General features: G+C 45.2%; 1 protein-coding gene across 1 annotated transcript; it reads right to left on the minus strand.

The window, feature by feature from the left end:
* Nucleotides 1–9,718: 9,718 nt before the first annotated feature.
* LOC127919998 (coagulation factor V-like) lies at nt 9,719–10,249 on the minus strand. The gene is made up of 2 exons (XM_052503839.1): nt 10,126–10,249; nt 9,719–9,837 (listed from the first exon to the last, which is right to left on the minus strand). Exons 1-2 carry the CDS (start codon nt 10,247–10,249, stop codon nt 9,719–9,721), a joined length of 243 nt encoding a protein of 80 aa, XP_052359799.1.
* Nucleotides 10,250–16,788: the final 6,539 nt, after the last annotated feature.

The raw sequence follows: 16,788 nt of genomic DNA on the forward strand, positions 1-16,788 counted from the left end.
GCTTCACACAGCTCTGACCTCCTTCAGACCCGGGGCATGTTTCCTGTTCTTCCTACAGAGCAGAACCTACAGTATCAATGTTCCACTGTTATCTGACCGACTCAACACTATACTCAACAAGACTTCTACAGTAGTGCACCAAACCATTCTGAGAGCCGTTGAGCCTATTTAGAGAACCCGTGGTGACATCACTGAGGGTTCCAAGCTTCCACCACTCAGGAGTATTAGAATGCATTTCCTGCTTGGCTCACTGAAACGTGCTGAACTGAAATGTATACCTTATTTGATGCTCTTCCCCTGCTGTTAATTGGTGAAGGGCCTTTTGATCTGCTCCCCCAATCCCTAAACGCCCCGTTTGCTAAACTGTTCAGAGAGAGAGAGAGAGAGACAGAGAGAGAGAGAGAGAGAGAGAGAGAGAGAGAGAGAGACAGAGAGAGAGAGACAGAGAGAGACAGACACAGAGAGAGAGAGAGAGACAGAGAGAGAGAGAGAGAGAGAGAGAGACAGAGAGAGACAGAGAGAGAGAGAGAGAGAGAGAGAGAGAGAGAGAGAGAGAGAGAGAGAGAGAGAGAGAGAGAGAGAGACAGAGAGAGAGAGAGAGAGAGAGAGAGAGAGAGAGAGAGAGAGAGAGAGAGAGAGAGAGAGGACGAGAGAGAGTTACCCAGCACACTGCCCAGTAATGTCAAGTCTCTTTTTCTCCCTGCTCCTTCCTGGCTGTTCTCTCCTTTGGTTTCCGTCCAAGCTGAGCAGAAATAAGAGATGACAGTTGTTACAGATATGCTGCTTTAATTACTTGTCGGCTTACTGCCGATATCTCGGCTAGCCAATGCTGAAGCTTAACTTTTTCTAGTAGCTTAAAGCATGACCAGCCTCCAGTGCTTCAGTATTTAGCCATAAAACCCAGGAAATCTGAAAGATAAAAACACAAACAGCTTTTCTAATTTGATGGGGAAGAAGAGTGGGCAGTTTGCTGCCGGTGTAGAAATTGGCTTGGTCCTTCTGTTCCCTCCATGAGATAGAAGATGGAAGGACAGGGACAGAAACATAACTCTTGTAGAGAATTAAATTACACCACAGGAAGGCTGCATTGCTGTAAAAATAAGCCTTTCTTATAGATGATGTGCTTCTGTCGACACTTTTAAGTCCATTTGTAAATGTCTAGATATTCTGCAGTCTTCTCTCTGGTGGAGTGTCTGTCCTGCTCCTCAGATTCAGTTAGGGGCCATTCAGCAGAACACCACTGCCTCTCCTCTGCTTATTCTGCAAGCTGCAGGCTTTAGTCACACTAAGCTAAGCAGGTGTACTGTAAGACTGGATACTGCTGCAATACAGAAACTCACGGCTAATATCATTTGGGGATTTCCTTTGGGGATTTTGTGGGATTTCTTCCTTTTTGTTCCCCGCCCCTAGAATGATCGGTCATAGCTTTTTAACAATGTGGATCATTTGTGTTGTATGTAGCAAGTGTTTGCTTTTTGTTATATAGATTTGTCTTATTTAAATGTGCAGTAATTGAATCCCTAGTTTTCTTATGTCTATATAGTGTAGGAAACAATGAAACCATGAGAAACAATAGAAACTCTAAAGGAGCTGTCCCTGTGTCATAGTCCTCTCTAAAGGAGCTGGGTCCCTGTGTCAGTCTCTTCATGTCCTGAGCCTGCTGGGAATCCTGCTCACCATTAGTCTCTTCATGTCCTGAGCCTACTGGAAATCCTGCTCACCATTAGTCTCTTCATGTCCTGAGCCTGCTGGGAATCCTGCTCACCATTAGTCTCTTCATGTCCTGAGCCTACTGGAAATCCTGCTCACCATTAGTCTCTTCATGTCCTGAGCCTGCTGGGAATCCTGCTCACCATTAGTCTCTTCATGTCCTGAGCCTACTGGAAATCCTGCTCACCATTAGTCTCTTCATGTCCTGAGCCAACTGAGATGTCCTGAGCCTCTGTCCTGAGCCCTGAGAATCCTGCTCACCATTAGTCTCTTCATGTCCTGAGCCTGCTGGGAATACTGCTCACCATTCGTCTCTTCATGTTCTGAACCGACTGGGAATCCTGCTCACCATTCATCTCTTCATGTTCTGAACCGACTGGGAATCCTGCTCACCATTTGTCTCGTCATGTCCTGAGCCTGCTGGGAATCCTGCTCACCATTAGCCTCTTCATGTCCTGAGCCGACTGGGAGTCCTGCTCACCATTAGTCTCTTCATGTCCTGAGCCTACTGGGAATCCTGCTCACCATTTGTCTATTCATGTCCTGAGCCGACTGGGAATCCTGCTCACCATTAGCCTCTTCATGTCCTGAGCCGACTGGGAATCCTGCTCACCATTAGTCTCCTCATTTCTCCCATCATCAGTGTTTCTACCTTTCCTCCCTGCTCTTCATCAGGCAGGAGATCCAGGAAGGAGAACAGGAAGCCTGCTGGGAGAACAGGAAGTCCTGAGAACAGGAAGGAGAACAGGAAGGAGAACAGGCAGAGAGAGACATGCCTGAAAAGCTCATGCAGGTTTATCCTTCCTGGTTAATTAGCTCAGTGAGAATGGATATATGTAGGTCCTCACGTTGCATGGCTCAGAATGAGATTGGAATGTGGGGACAATGACATACATTTGTTGTGGATGTTTGTATGAAGGGCAGTAATTGTATTATGCATTAAAACGGCAGCGATGTGTTTGGTTAATTTTGGGAACAGCGTGTGTTTCCAGTCCCACACAGCAGCAGGGATAGAGTGAGGGAGGGATGGAGGGATGGCAGCGAGGCTCAGCCCGGCTCAGTGAGGTGCGGTGCAGAGCGCGGAGGAGAGTGAAGGATTGGCCCTGCGCCTGCTGAGGTCCATTGTTCAGCCTGTCTAATGTTGATCCTCAGCTTTGTCTCCCACCATCAGACATACTTTCTATTGAACTCAAACACATTATTGGTTACCATAGTTTCACCATTGCTCAGTTTTAGAACTAAACATAAAGACTTCAGAGACTGGTAAGAACTGAACATAAAGACTTCAGAGACCTGGTAAGAACTGAACATAAAGACCTAAGAACAAAGAGACCTGGTAAGAACTGAACATAAAGACCTCAAGAGACCTGGTAAGAACTAAACATAAAGACTTCAGAGACCTGGTAAGAACTGAACATAAAGACTTCAGAGACCTGGTAAGAACTGAACATAAAGACCTCAAAGAGACCTGGTAAGAACTAAACATAAAGACTTCAGAGAGACCTGGTAAGAACTGAACATAAAGACTTCAGAGACCTGGTAAGAACTGAACATAAAGACTTCAGAGACCTGGTAAGAACTGAACATAAAGACTTCAGAGACCTGGTAAGAACTAAACATAAAGACTTCAGAGACCTGGTAAGAACTGAACATAAAGACTTCAGAGACCTGGTAAGAACTGAACATAAAGACTTCAGAGACCTGGTAAGAACTGAACATAAAGACCTCAAAGAGACCTGGTAAGAACTGAACATAAAGACTTCAAAGAGACCTGGTAAGAACTAAACATAAAGACTTCAGAGACCTGGTAAGAACTGAACATAAAGACTTCAGAGACCTGGTAAGAACTGAACATAAATACCTCAAAGAGACCTGGTAAGAACTGAACATAAAGACTTCAGAGAGACCTGGTAAGAACTGAACATAAAGACTTCAGAGACCTGGTAAGAACTGAACATAAAGACTTCAGAGACCTGGTAAGAACTGAACATAAAGACTTCAGAGACCTGGTAAGAACTGAACATAAAGACTTCAGAGACCTGGTAAGAACTGAACATAAAGACTTCAGAGACCTGGTAAGAACTGAACATAAAGACTTCAGAGACCTGGTAAGAACTGAACATAAAGACTTCAGAGAGACCTGGTAAGAACTGAACATAAAGACTTCAGAGACCTGGTAAGAACTGAACATAAAGACTTCAGAGACCTGGTAAGAACTGAACATAAAGACTTCAGAGACCTGGTAAGAACTGAACATAAAGACTTCAGAGACCTGGTAAGAACTGAACATAAAGACTTCAGAGACCTGGTAAGAACTGAACATAAAGACTTCAGAGAGACCTGGTAAGAACTAAACATAAAGACTTCAGAGACCTGGTAAGAACTGAACATAAAGACTTCAGAGAGACCTGGTAAGAACTGAACATAAAGACTTCATAAAGAGACCTGGTAAGAACTGAACATAAAGACTTCAGAGACCTGGTAAGAACTGAACATAAAGACTTCAGAGACCTGGTAAGAACTGAACATAAAGACTTCAGAGACCTGGTAAGAACTGAACATAATGACTTCAGAGACCTGGTAAGAACTGAACATAAAGACTTCAGAGACCTGGTAAGAACTGAACATAAAGACCTCAAAGAGACCTGGTAAGAACTGAACAATCCCTAGCAGGAGAAAGTGAAAGAAATGGTTCAGTATCTTTGATGTTGTCTCCTCTCTGCTGGATCAGTCAGATCATATGGAGTTGGGGTAGGGGTTAGGGTTAGTGAGGGTTGAGGTTAGGGTTAGTGAGGGTTGGGGTTAGGGTTAGTGAGGGTTGGGGTTTGGGTTAGTGAGGGTTGGGGTTAGTGAGGGTTAGGTTTAGGTTAGTGAGGGTTGGGGTTAGGTTTAGTTCAGGGAGGGGTTAAGGTTAGTGAGTGTTGGGGTTAGTGAGGGTTGGGGTAAGGGTTAGTGAGGGTTGGGGTTTGGGTTAGTGAGGGTTGGGGTTAGTGAGGGTTAGGTTTAGGGTTAGTGAGGGTTGGGGTTAGGTTTAGTTAGGGTTGGGGTTAAGGTTAGTGAGGGTTGGGGTTAGGGAGGGTTTGGGTTAGGGTTAGTGAGGGTTGGGGTTCGGGTTAGTGAGGGTTGGGGTTAGGGTTAGACCTGAGGGTTGGGGTTGGGGTTAGTGAGGGTTGGGGTTAGGGTTAGTGAGGGTTGGGGTTAGAGGGTTCGTGAGGGTTGGGGTTAGGTTTAGTGAGGGTTGGGGTTAGGGTTCGTGAGGGTTGGGGTTAGGGTTAGTGACTGGGTTGGGGTTAGGGAACATAAATACAGAGACAGTTAGTGAGGGTTGGGGTTAGTGAGGGTTGGGGTTAGGGTTAGTGAGGGTTGGGGTTAGGGTTAGTGAGGGTTGGGGTTAGTGAGGGTTGGGGTTAGGGTTAGTGAGGGTTGGGGTTAGTGTGGGTTTGGTTAGGGTCAGTGAGGGTTGCGGTTAGTGAGGGTTGGGGTTAGGGTTATTGAGGGTTGGGGTTAGGGTTAGTGAGGGTTGGGGTTAGGGTTAGTGAGGGTTATGGTTAGTGAGGGTTGGGGTTAGGGTCAGTGAGAGTTGCGGTTAGTGAGGTTTGGGATTAGGGTTATTGAGGGTTGGGGTTAGGGTTAGTGAGGGTTGGGGTTAGTGAGGGTTGGGATTAGGGTTATTGAGGGTTGGGGTTAGGGTCAGTGAGGGTTGGGGTTAGTGAGGGTTGGGGTTAGGGTTAGTGAGGGTTGGGGTTAGGGTTAGTGAGGGTTGGGGTTAGGGTTAGTGAGGGTTGGGGTTAGTGAGGGTTGGGGTTAGGGTCAGTGAGGGTTGCGGTTAGTGAGGGTTGGGGTTAGGGTTATTGAGGGTTGGGGTTAGGGTTATTGAGGGTTGGGATTAGGGTTAGTGAGGGTTGGGGTTAGGGTTGGTAGGGTTGTGGTTAGTGAGGGTTGGGATTAGGGTTATTGAGGGTTGGGGTTAGGGTTAGTGAGTGTTATGGTTAGTGAGGGTTGGGGTTAGTGAGGGTTGGGGGGGTTAGGGTCAGTGAGGGTTGTGGTTAGTGAGGGTTGGGATTAGGGTTATTGAGGGTTGGGGTTAGGGTTAGTGAGGGTTGAGGTTAGGGTTGGTGAGGGATGAAAAGAAGATGCCATTAGTTCTTGTCAACCCTGGTTTTACAAAGCTCTCCCCTGACAGCAGTGGTGAGACCTGATTAAGGAAGAGGTCATCAGTGACTACAGGTCTTTATACTGTAGACGGTTTAGACAACACTGTACTGAACAGGAGAACGAGTCTCAGAAACATCACGGGGGACTTGCCCATATTTAGTACTGTACTGAACAGGAGAACGAGTCTCAGAAACATCACGGGGGACTTGCCCATATTTAGTACTGTACTGAACAGGAGAACGAGTCTCAGAAACATCACGGGGGACTTGCCCATATTTAGTTCTATAATATCATGAAGAAACACATCCATCCGTTTGTATTGCTTTGTCACGCCTCGTCAATATATTTAATTCACACCACATTATAATACATGCAGCTGAGTCTGTCTATTGTTATTCCCACTGCATATTAATATATTAATCTAGCTAGGCTGGAGGAGCTCCAACATTACTATATTATTATCCAACGTCCAGGTGATTATCTTGCCTCAGTGAGCAGTAAGGTGTTTTATCAGTAATGACATTAATGCGTCCCAAATGGTTCCCTATTCCCTATATAGTGCACTACTTTTGACTGGGACCCATAAGGAATAGTGCACTATATAAGGGAAAAGGGTGGCATTTGGGATGCGAGCATAATTGTATTGCCATCCATCTGAATGGGTTTTTATACGGCTCATAAAGCAACACAGTCTGTGTTCCTCCAATCAGAACGATGGAGATCAGCTGACTGGTGTATTTACAAGGACACATCCTTCCACAGTGGCAGATCTTATCATACTGTTATCACAGTTCATACACTCACTCACTGATGCATACGGATGGATAAATGGAGACTAGGTCTGGGTCCCAAATGCCTTCCTATTCCCTACATAGCGCACTTCTTTTGACCAGAGCACTGCGGACCTTGGTCAAAAGTAGTGCACTAGATAATAGGGTGTCATTTGGGATGCATCCTAGATGACCTAGAGGTCAGGAGAGCATAGAAACACATTTTAAAACCCCTAATGTGCTGTGGCTGATGTCCACAGCTTGTACAGTATTATTGTGTGGTCCTTCTGTGGCTCAGTTGGTAGAGCATGGCGCTTGTAACGCCAGGGTTGTGGGTTCGATTCCCGGGACCACCCATACGTAGAATGTATGCACACATGACTGTAAGTCGCTTTGGATAAAAGCGTCTGCTAAATGGCATATATTATTATTATTATTATTATCCCACTGCTGTGAATCCTCATTAATGAAGGCATGAATGATGTCAGACACACAATAGTGACTGAGACCTTCCTCAGAACCACATTGTCTCCCAGGGGTTCTGAAGACATCAGTAGTATAGTGACTGAGACCTTCCTCAGAACCATATTGTCTCTGAGTGGTTCTGAAGGCATCAGTAGTATAGTGACTGAGACCTTCCTCAGCACCACATTGTCTCTGAGTGGTTCTGAAGGCATCAGTAGTATAGTGACTGAGACCTTCCTCAGAACCACATTGTCTCTGAGGGGTTTCTGAAGGCATCAGTAGTGTAGTGACTGAGACCTTCCTCAGAACCACATTGTCTCTGAGTGGTTCTGTAGGCATCAGTAGTATAGTGACTGAGACCTTCCTCAGAACCACATGGTCTCTGAGTGGTTCTGAAGGCATCAGTAGTATAGTGACTGAGACCTTCCTCAGAACCACATTGTCTCTGAGGGTTTCTGAAGGCATCAGTAGTATAGTGGCTGAGACCTTCCTCAGAACCACATTGTCTCTGAATGGTTCTGAAGGCATCAGTAGTATAGTGACTGAGACCTTCCTCAGAACCACATGGTCTCTGAGTGGTTCTGAAGGCATCAGTAGTATAGTGACTGAGACCTTCCTCAGAACCACATTGTCTCTGAGTGGTTCTGAAGGCATCAGTAGTGTAGTGACTGAGACCTTCCTCAGAACCACATGGTCTCTGAGTGGTTCTGAAGGCATCAGTAGTATAGTGACTGAGACCTTCCTCAGAACTACATTGTCTCTGAGTGGTTCTGAAGGCATCAGTAGTATAGTGACTGAGACCTTCCTCAGAACCACATTGCCTCCGAGTGGTTCTGAAGGCATCAGTAGTATAGTGACTGAGACCTTCCTCAGAACCACATTGTCTCTGAGTGGTTCTGAAGGCATCAGTAGTATAGTGACTGAGACCTTCCTCAGAACCACATGGTCTCTGAGTGGTTCTGAAGGCATCAGTAGTATAGTGACTGAGACCTTCCTCAGAACCACATTGTCTCTGAGTGGTTCTGAAGGCATCAGTAGTATAGTGACTGAGACCTTCCTCAGAACCACATTGTCTCTGAGTGGTTCTGAAGGCATCAGTAGTATAGTGACTGAGACCTTCCTCAGAACCACATTGTCTCTGAGTGGTTCTGAAGGTATCAGTAGTATAGTGACTGAGACCTTCCTCAGAACCACATTGTCTCTGAGTGGTTCTGAAGGCATCAGTAGTATAGTGACTGAGACCTTCCTCAGCACCACATTGTCTCTGAGTGGTTCTGAAGGCATCAGTAGTATAGTGACTGAGACCTTCCTCAGAACCACATTGTCTCTGAGTGGTTCTGAAGGCATCAGTAGTATAGTGACTGAGACCTTCCTCAGCACCACATTGTCTCTGAGTGGTTCTGAAGGCATCAGTAGTATAGTGACTGAGACCTTCCTCAGAACCACATTGTCTCTGAGTGGTTCTGTAGGCATCAGTAGTGTAGTGACTGAGACCTTCCTCAGAACCACACACATTTCAATCTTCTCTAGCGTGTCCTGTAAAACAAAGCCCTGTTTTGAATCCTCTCTAGCGTGTCCTGTAAAACAAAGACATCCAAATGTACCAATGTGACAGGAGTATGGTCTATGAGAGAAACACATCCTGGACTTGTACGGATAAGAGTGTAATATCCCTCCATATGGACCATCTGAGGATTCATCTGTGTATGACCGATCTGAGGATTCATCTGTGTTTGACTGATCTGAGGATTCATCTGTGTTTGACTGATCTGAGGATTCATCTGTGTTTGACTGATCTGAGGATTCATCTGTGTTTGACTGATCTGAGGATTCATCTGGGTTTGACTGATCTGAGGATTCATCTGTGTTTGACTGATCTGAGGATTCATCTGTGTTTGACTGATCTGAGGATTCATCTGGGTTTGACTGATCTGAGGATTCATCTGTGTTTGACTGATCTGAGGATTCATCTGATCTGAGGATTCATCTGTGTTTGACTGATCTGAGGATTCATCTGTGTTTGACTGATCTGAGGATTCATCTGTGTTTGACTGATCTGAGGATTCATCTGTGTTTGACTGATCTGAGGATTCATCTGTGTTTGACTGATCTGAGGATTCATCTGTGTTTGACTGATCTGAGGATTCATCTGTGTTTGACTGATCTGAGGATTCATCTGTGTTTGACTGATCTGAGGATTCATCTGTGTTTGACTGATCTGAGGATTCATCTGTGTTTGACCGATCTGAGGATTCATCTGTGTTTGATCTGAGGATTCATCTGTGTTTGACTGATCTGAGGATTCATCTGATTCATCTGTTTGACTGATCTGAGGATTCATCTGTGTTTGACTGATCTGAGGATTCATCTGTGTTTGACCGATCTGAGGATTCATCTGTGTTTGACCGATCTGAGGATTCATCTGTGTTTGATTCATCTGTGTTTGACCGATCTGAGGATTCATCTGTGTTTGACTGATCTGAGGATTCATCTGAGGTGTTTGACCGATCTGAGGATTCATCTGTGTTTGACCGATCTGAGGATTCATCTGTGTTTGACTGATCTGAGGATTCATCTGTGTTTGACTGATCTGAGGATTCATCTGTGTTTGATCTGATTCATCTGTGTTTGATCTGAGGATTCATCTGTGTTTGACTGATCTGAGGATTCATCTGTGTTTGACTGATCTGAGGATTCATCTGTGTTTGACTGATCTGAGGATTCATCTGTGTTTCATCTGTGATTCATCGGTGTTTGACCGATCTGAGGATTCATCTGTGTTTGACCGATCTGAGGATTCATCTGTGTTTGACCGATCTGAGGATTCATCTGTGTTTGACTGATCTGAGGATTCATCTGTGTTTGACTGATCTGAGGATTCATCTGTGTTTGACTGATCTGAGGATTCATCTGTGTTTGACCGATCTGAGGATTCATCTGTGTTTGACCGATCTGAGGATTCATCTGTGTTTGACTGATCTGAGGATTCATCTGTGTTTGACTGATCGATTCATCTGTGTTTGACCGATCTGAGGATTCATCTGTGTTTGACCGATCTGAGGATTCATCTGTGTTTGACTGATCTGAGGATTCATCTGTGTTTGACTGATCTGAGGATTCATCTGTGTTTGACTGATCTGAGGATTCATCTGTGTTTGACTGATCTGAGGATTCATCTGATCTGAGGATTCATCTGTGTTTGACTGATCTGAGGATTCATCTGTGTTTGATTGATCTGAGACTCTGGGATCTGTGTTTGACTGGAGATTAATTCAACCATAATAAATTCACCCCTATCCTGCTTTGGACAAGGTGGCAAGCTTCAAGTTCCGCGGTGTTCCCATCACTGACAATCTGAAATGGTCGACCCACACAGACCGTGTGGTGAAGAAGGCGCAACAGCGCATCTTCAACCTCAGTAGGCTGAAGAAATTAGTCTTGGCCCCTAGGACCCTCACAAACTTTTACAGATGCACAATTGAGAGCATCCTGTCGGGCTGTATCACCGCCTGATACGGCAACTGCACCGCCCTTAACCACAGGGCTCTCTAGAGGGTGATACACTCCACCGGGGCATATTGCCTGCTTTCCAGGACATCTACAGCACCTGATGTCACAGGAAGGACAAAAAGATAATCAAGGACAACAATCACCTGAGCCACTGCCTGTTCACCCCGCTATCATCCAGAAGGCGAGGTCAGTACAGCTGCATCAAAGCTGGGACTAAGATCCTGAAAAACAGCTTCCATCTCAAGGCCATCAGACTGTTAAATAGCCATCACTAGCCGGCTTCCACCCGGTTACTCATATCTGCACCTTAGAGGCTGCTGCCCAGTCCACAAATAGCAGCTTCATTAAATAGTACCTGCAAAACACCAGTCTCAACGTCAACAGGGGAGAGGCGACTCAGGGACGCTGGCCGTCGAGGCAGAGTTGCAAAGAAAAAGCCACATCTCAGACTGGCCAATAAAAAGAAAATATTTAAAATGGGCAAAAGAACACAGACACTGGACAGAGGAACTCCCGGAGTCGCCTCTTCACTGTTGACATTGAGAATGGTGTTTTGCGGGTACTATTTTATGAAGCTGCCACTTGTCCTCTTGTTCAGTTGTGCACCGGGGCCTACCACTCCTCTTTCTTTTCTGGTTAGAGACAGTTTGCGCTGTTCTGTGAAGGGAGTAGTACACAGAGTTGTATGAGATCTTTCGTTTTTTGGCAATTTTTCGGGTGGAATAGCCTTCATATCTCAGAACAAGAATAGACTGATGAGTTTCAGAAGAAAGGTCTTTGTTTCTGGCCATTTCGAGCCTGTAATCGAACCCACAAATGCTGATGCTCCAGATACACAACTAGTCTAAAGAAGACCAGGTTTATTGCTTCTTTAATCAGGACAACATTTTTCAACTGTGCTAACATAATTGAAAAAGGGTTTTCTAATGATCAATTAGTCTTTTGAAATGATAAACTTGGATTAGCTAACACACCGTGCCATTGGAACACAGGAGTGATGGTTGCTGATCATTACATTACATTTAAGTCATTTAGCAGACGCTCTTATCCAGAGCGACTTACAAATTGGTGCATACACCTTAAGACATCCAGTGGAACAGCCACTTTACAATAGTGCATCTAAATCTTTTAGGGGGGGTGAGAAGGATTACTTACCCTATCCTAGGTATTCCTTGAAGAGGTGGGGTTTCAGGTGTCTCCGGAAGGTGGTGATTGACTCCGCTGTCCTGGCGTAGTAACAATAGTAACAATAGTAATAGTAACAATAAAATAACAATAACAATGCTATATACAGGGGTAACGGTACCGAGTTAATGTGCGGGGTACAAGTTACATTTAACATTTAAGTCATTTAGCAGACGCTCTTATCCAGAGCGACTTACAAATTGGTGCATACACCTTATGACAACCAGTGGAACAGCCACTTGCATCTAAATCTTGTTGGGGGAGAAGGGGGGTGAGAAGGATTACTTACCCTTACTTACCCTATCCTAGGTATTCCTTGAAGAGGTGGGGTTTCAGGTGTCTCCGGAAGGTGGTGATTGACTCCGCTGTCCTGGCGTCGTGAGGGAGTTTGTTCCACCATTGGGGGCCAGAGCAGCGAACAGTTTTGACTGGGCTGAGCGGGAACTGTACTTCCTCAGTGGTAGGGAGGCGAGCAGGCCAGAGGTGGATGAACGCAGTGCCCTTGTTTGGGTGTAGGGCCTGATCAGAGCCTGGAGGTACTGAGGTGCCGTTCCCCTCACAGCTCCGTAGGCGAGCACCATGGTCTTGTAGCGGATGCGAGCTTCAACTGGAAGCCAGTGGAGAGAGCGGAGGAGCGGGGTGACGTGAGAGAACTTGGGAAGGTTGAACACCAGACGGGCTGCGGCGTTCTGGATGAGTTGTAGGGGTTTAATGGCACAGGCAGGGAGCCCAGCCAACAGCGAGTTGCAGTAATCAAGACGGGAGATGACAAGTGCCTGGATTAGGACCTGCGCCGCTTCCTGTGTGAGGCAGGGTCGTACTCTGCGGATGTTGTAGAGCATGAACCTACAGGAACGGGACACCGCCTTGATGTTAGTTGAGAACGTCAGGGTGTTGTCCAGGATCACGCCAAGGTTCTTAGCGCTCTGGGAGGAGGACACAATGGAGTTGTCAACCGTGATGGCGAGATCATGGAACGGGCAGTCCTTCCCCGGGAGGAAGAGGAGCTCCGTCTTGCTGAGGTTCAGCTTGAGGTGGTGATCCGTCATCCACACTGATATGTCTGCCAGACATGCAGAGATGCGATTCGCCACCTGGTCATCAGAAGGGGGAAAGGAGAAGATTAATTGTGTGTCGTCTGCATAGCAATGATAGGAGAGACCATGTGAGGTTATGACAGAGCCAAGTGACTTGGTGTATAGCGAGAATAAGAGAGGGCCTAGAACAGAGCCCTGGGGGACACCAGTGGTGAGAGCGCGTGGTGAGGAGACAGATTCTCGCCACGCCACCTGGTAGGAGCGACCTGTCAGGTAGGACGCAATCCAAGCGTGGGCCGCGCCGGAGATGCCCAACTCGGAGAGGGTGGAGAGGAGGATCTGATGGTTCACAGTATCGAAGGCAGCCGATAGGTCTAGAAGGATGAGAGCAGAGGAGAGAGAGTTAGCTTTAGCAGTGCGGAGCGCCTCCGTGATACAGAGAAGAGCAGTCTCAGTTGAATGACTAGTCTTGAAACCTGACTGATTTGGATCAAGAAGGTCATTCTGAGAGAGATAGCGGTAGAGCTGGCCAAGGACGGCACGCTCAAGAGTTTTGGAGAGAAAAGAGAGAAGGGATACTGGTCTGTAGTTGTTGACATCGGAGGGATCGAGTGTAGGTTTTTCAGAAGGGGTGCAACTCTCGCTCTCTTGAAGACGGGAGGGACCTCTGTACGCCTATGTAGATATTCCATTAAAAATCAGTAGTTTCCAGTTACAATAGTCATTTACGACATTAACAATGCCTTCACTGTATTTCTGATCAATTTGATGCTATTTTAATGGATAAAAAATGTGCTTTCTTTAAAAACAAGGACATTTCTAAGTGACTCCAAACTGAACGGTAGTGCACATAGACGTGGAATCACTGTCCACTTGAATAATGGAACACCTGTCCCTTTCATTAAGTTTATAATATATAATAATATTATTATTAAGTTTACATAATGTTTACATAATGTTTACATACTGTTTACATAATGCTTTACATAATGTTTACATACTGTTTATATACTGTTTACATAATGATTTACATAATGTTTACATAATGTTTACATACTGTTTAAATAATGCTTACATAATGCTTTACATAATGTTTACATAATGTTTACATACTGCTTTACATACTGCTTTACATAATGCTTTACATAATGTTTACAAACTGCTTTACATAATGTTGACATAATGTTTACATACTGCTTTACATAATGTTTACATACTGCTTTACATACTGTTTACATAATGTTTACATAATGTTTACATAATGTTTCCATACTGCTTTACATAATGTTTACATAATGTTTACATACTGCTTTACATACTGTTTACATACTGTTTACATAATGTTTACATACTGCTTTACATACTGTTTACATAATGTTTACATACTGCTTTACATAATGTTTACATAATGTTTACATAATGTTTCCATACTGCTTTACATAATGTTTACATAATGTTTACATACTGCTTTACATAATGTTTACATAATGTTTACATACTGTTTACCTACTGTTTACATACTGTTTACATAATGCTTACATACTGTTTACATACTGTTTACATAATGGTTACATACTGCTTTACATAATGTTTACATACTGCTTTACATAATGTTTACATACTGCTTTACATACTGTTTACATAATGTTTACATAATGTTTACATAATGTTTCCATACTGCTTTACATAATGTTTACATAATGTTTACATACTGCTTTACATAATGTTTACATACTGTTTACATAATGTTTACATAATGTTTACATACTGCTTTACATACTGTTTACATAATGTTTACATACTGCTTTACATAATGTTTACATAATGTTTACAAACTGCTTTACATAATGTTTACAAACTGCTTTACATAATGTTTACATACTGCTTTACATAATGTTTACATAATGTTTACATACTGCTTTACATAATGTTTACATACTGCTTTACTCAAATAATATGCATATACTACATTATATTCTACTGTATTTTTAGTCAATGCCACTACAACATTGCTCTTCTTAAATATTTCTTAAACCTCTCTAGGTGTCACGCCCTGACCGTAGATTGCTTTGTATGTTTCTATTTTTGTTTGGTCAGGGTGTGATGTGGGTGGGCATTCTATGTTGTAGGTCTAGGTGTTGTGTTTCTATGTGTTTGGTCAGGGTGTGATGTGGGTGGGCATTCTATGTTTGTATGTCTGGGTTTTTATAATGGACTTTAATGGACTTCTAATGACCTGTGTGTTTTAGATGTGAGCTTCTTATCCCATCCATTCTGATGTCTTAATGGACTACTAATGACCTGTGTGTTTTAGATGTGAGCTTCATATCACATCCATTCTGATGTCTTACATTTACATTTACATTTAAGTCATTTAGCAGACGCTCTTATCCAGAGCGACTTACAAATTGGTGCATTCACCTTATGACATCCAGTGGAACAGCCACTTTACAATAGTGCATCTAAATCTTTTAAGGGGGGTGAGAAGGATTACTTTATCCTATCCTAGGTATTCCTTAAAGAGGTGGGGTTTCAGGTGTCTCCGGAAGGTGGTGATTGACTCCGCTGTCCTGGCGTCGTGAGGGAGTGTGTTCCACCATTGGGGAGCCAGAGCAGCGAACAGTTTTGACTGGGCTGAGAGGGAACTGTACTTCGTCAGTGGTAGGGAGGCGAGCAGGCCAGAGGTGGATGAACGCAGTGCCCTTGTTTGGGTGTAAGGCCTGATCAGAGCCTGGAGGTACTGAGGTGCCGTTCCCCTCACAGCTCCGTAGGCAAGCACCATGGTCTTGTAGCGGATGCGAGCTTCAACTGGAAGCCAGTGGAGAGAGCGGAGGAGCGGGGTGACGTGAGAGAACTTGGGAAGGTTGAACACCAGACGGGCTGCGGCGTTCTGGATGAGTTGTAGGGGTTTAATGGCACAGGCAGGGAGCCCAGCCAACAGCGAGTTGCAGTAATCCAGACGGGAGATGACAAGTGCCTGGATTAGGACCTGCGCCGCTTCCTGTGTGAGGCAGGGTCGTACTCTGCGGATGTTGCAGAGCATGAACCTACAGGAACGGGCCACCGCCTTGATGTTAGTTGAGAACGACAGGGTGTTGTCCAGGATCACGCCAAGGTTCTTAGCGCTCTGGGAGGAGGACACAATGGAGTTGTCAACCGTGATGGCGAGATCATGGAACGGGCAGTCCTTCCCCGGGAGGAAGAGCAGCTCCGTCTTGCCGAGGTTCAGCTTGAGGTGGTGATCCGTCATCCACACTGATATGTCTGCCAGACATGCAGAGATGCGATTCGCCACCTGGTCATCAGAAGGGGGAAAGGAGAAGATTAATTGTGTGTCGTCTGCATAGCAATGATAGGAGAGACCATGTGAGGTTATGACAGAGCCAAGTGACTTGGTGTATAGCGAGAATAGGAGAGGGCCTAGAACAGAGCCCTGGGGGACACCAGTGGTGAGAGCGCGTGGTGAGGAGACAGATTCTCGCCACGCCACCTGGTAGGAGCGACCTGTCAGGTAGGACGCAATCCAAGCGTGGGCCGCGCCGGAGATGCCCAACTCGGAGAGGGTGGAGAGGAGGATCTGATGGTTCACAGTATCGAAGGCAGCCGATAGGTCTAGAAGGATGAGAGCAGAGGAGAGAGAGTTAGCTTTAGCAGTGCGGAGCGCCTCCGTGATACAGAGAAGAGCAGTCTCAGTTGAATGACTAGTCTTGAAACCTGACTGATTTGGATCAAGAAGGTCATTCTGAGAGAGATAGCGGGAGAGCTGGCCAAGGACGGCACGTTCAAGAGTTTTGGAGAGAAAAGAAAGAAGGGATACTGGTCTGTAGTTGTTGACATCGGAGGGATCGAGTGTAGGTTTTTTCAGAAGGGGTGCAACTCTCGCTCTCTTGAAGACGGAAGGGACGTAGCCAGCGGTCAGGGATGAGTTGATGAGCGAGGTGAGGTAAGGGAGAAGG

This window comes from Oncorhynchus keta, unplaced genomic scaffold (assembly GCF_023373465.1).
Source record: "Oncorhynchus keta strain PuntledgeMale-10-30-2019 unplaced genomic scaffold, Oket_V2 Un_contig_18059_pilon_pilon, whole genome shotgun sequence".
In the NCBI taxonomy this organism is placed as follows: domain Eukaryota; kingdom Metazoa; phylum Chordata; class Actinopteri; order Salmoniformes; family Salmonidae; genus Oncorhynchus; species Oncorhynchus keta.

What these genes read in the sequence shown, in the direction of transcription:
- LOC127919998 (XM_052503839.1), bottom strand. Translation starts at nt 10,249, where the DNA reads ATGAATCCTCAGATCAGTCAAACACAGATGAATCCTCAGATCAGTCAA. An exon ending in ACAGATGAATCCTCAGATCG is followed by an intron (nt 9,838 to 10,125) that starts GTCAAACACAGA and finishes GATGAATCACAG; the next exon opens with ATGAAACACAGATGAATCCT.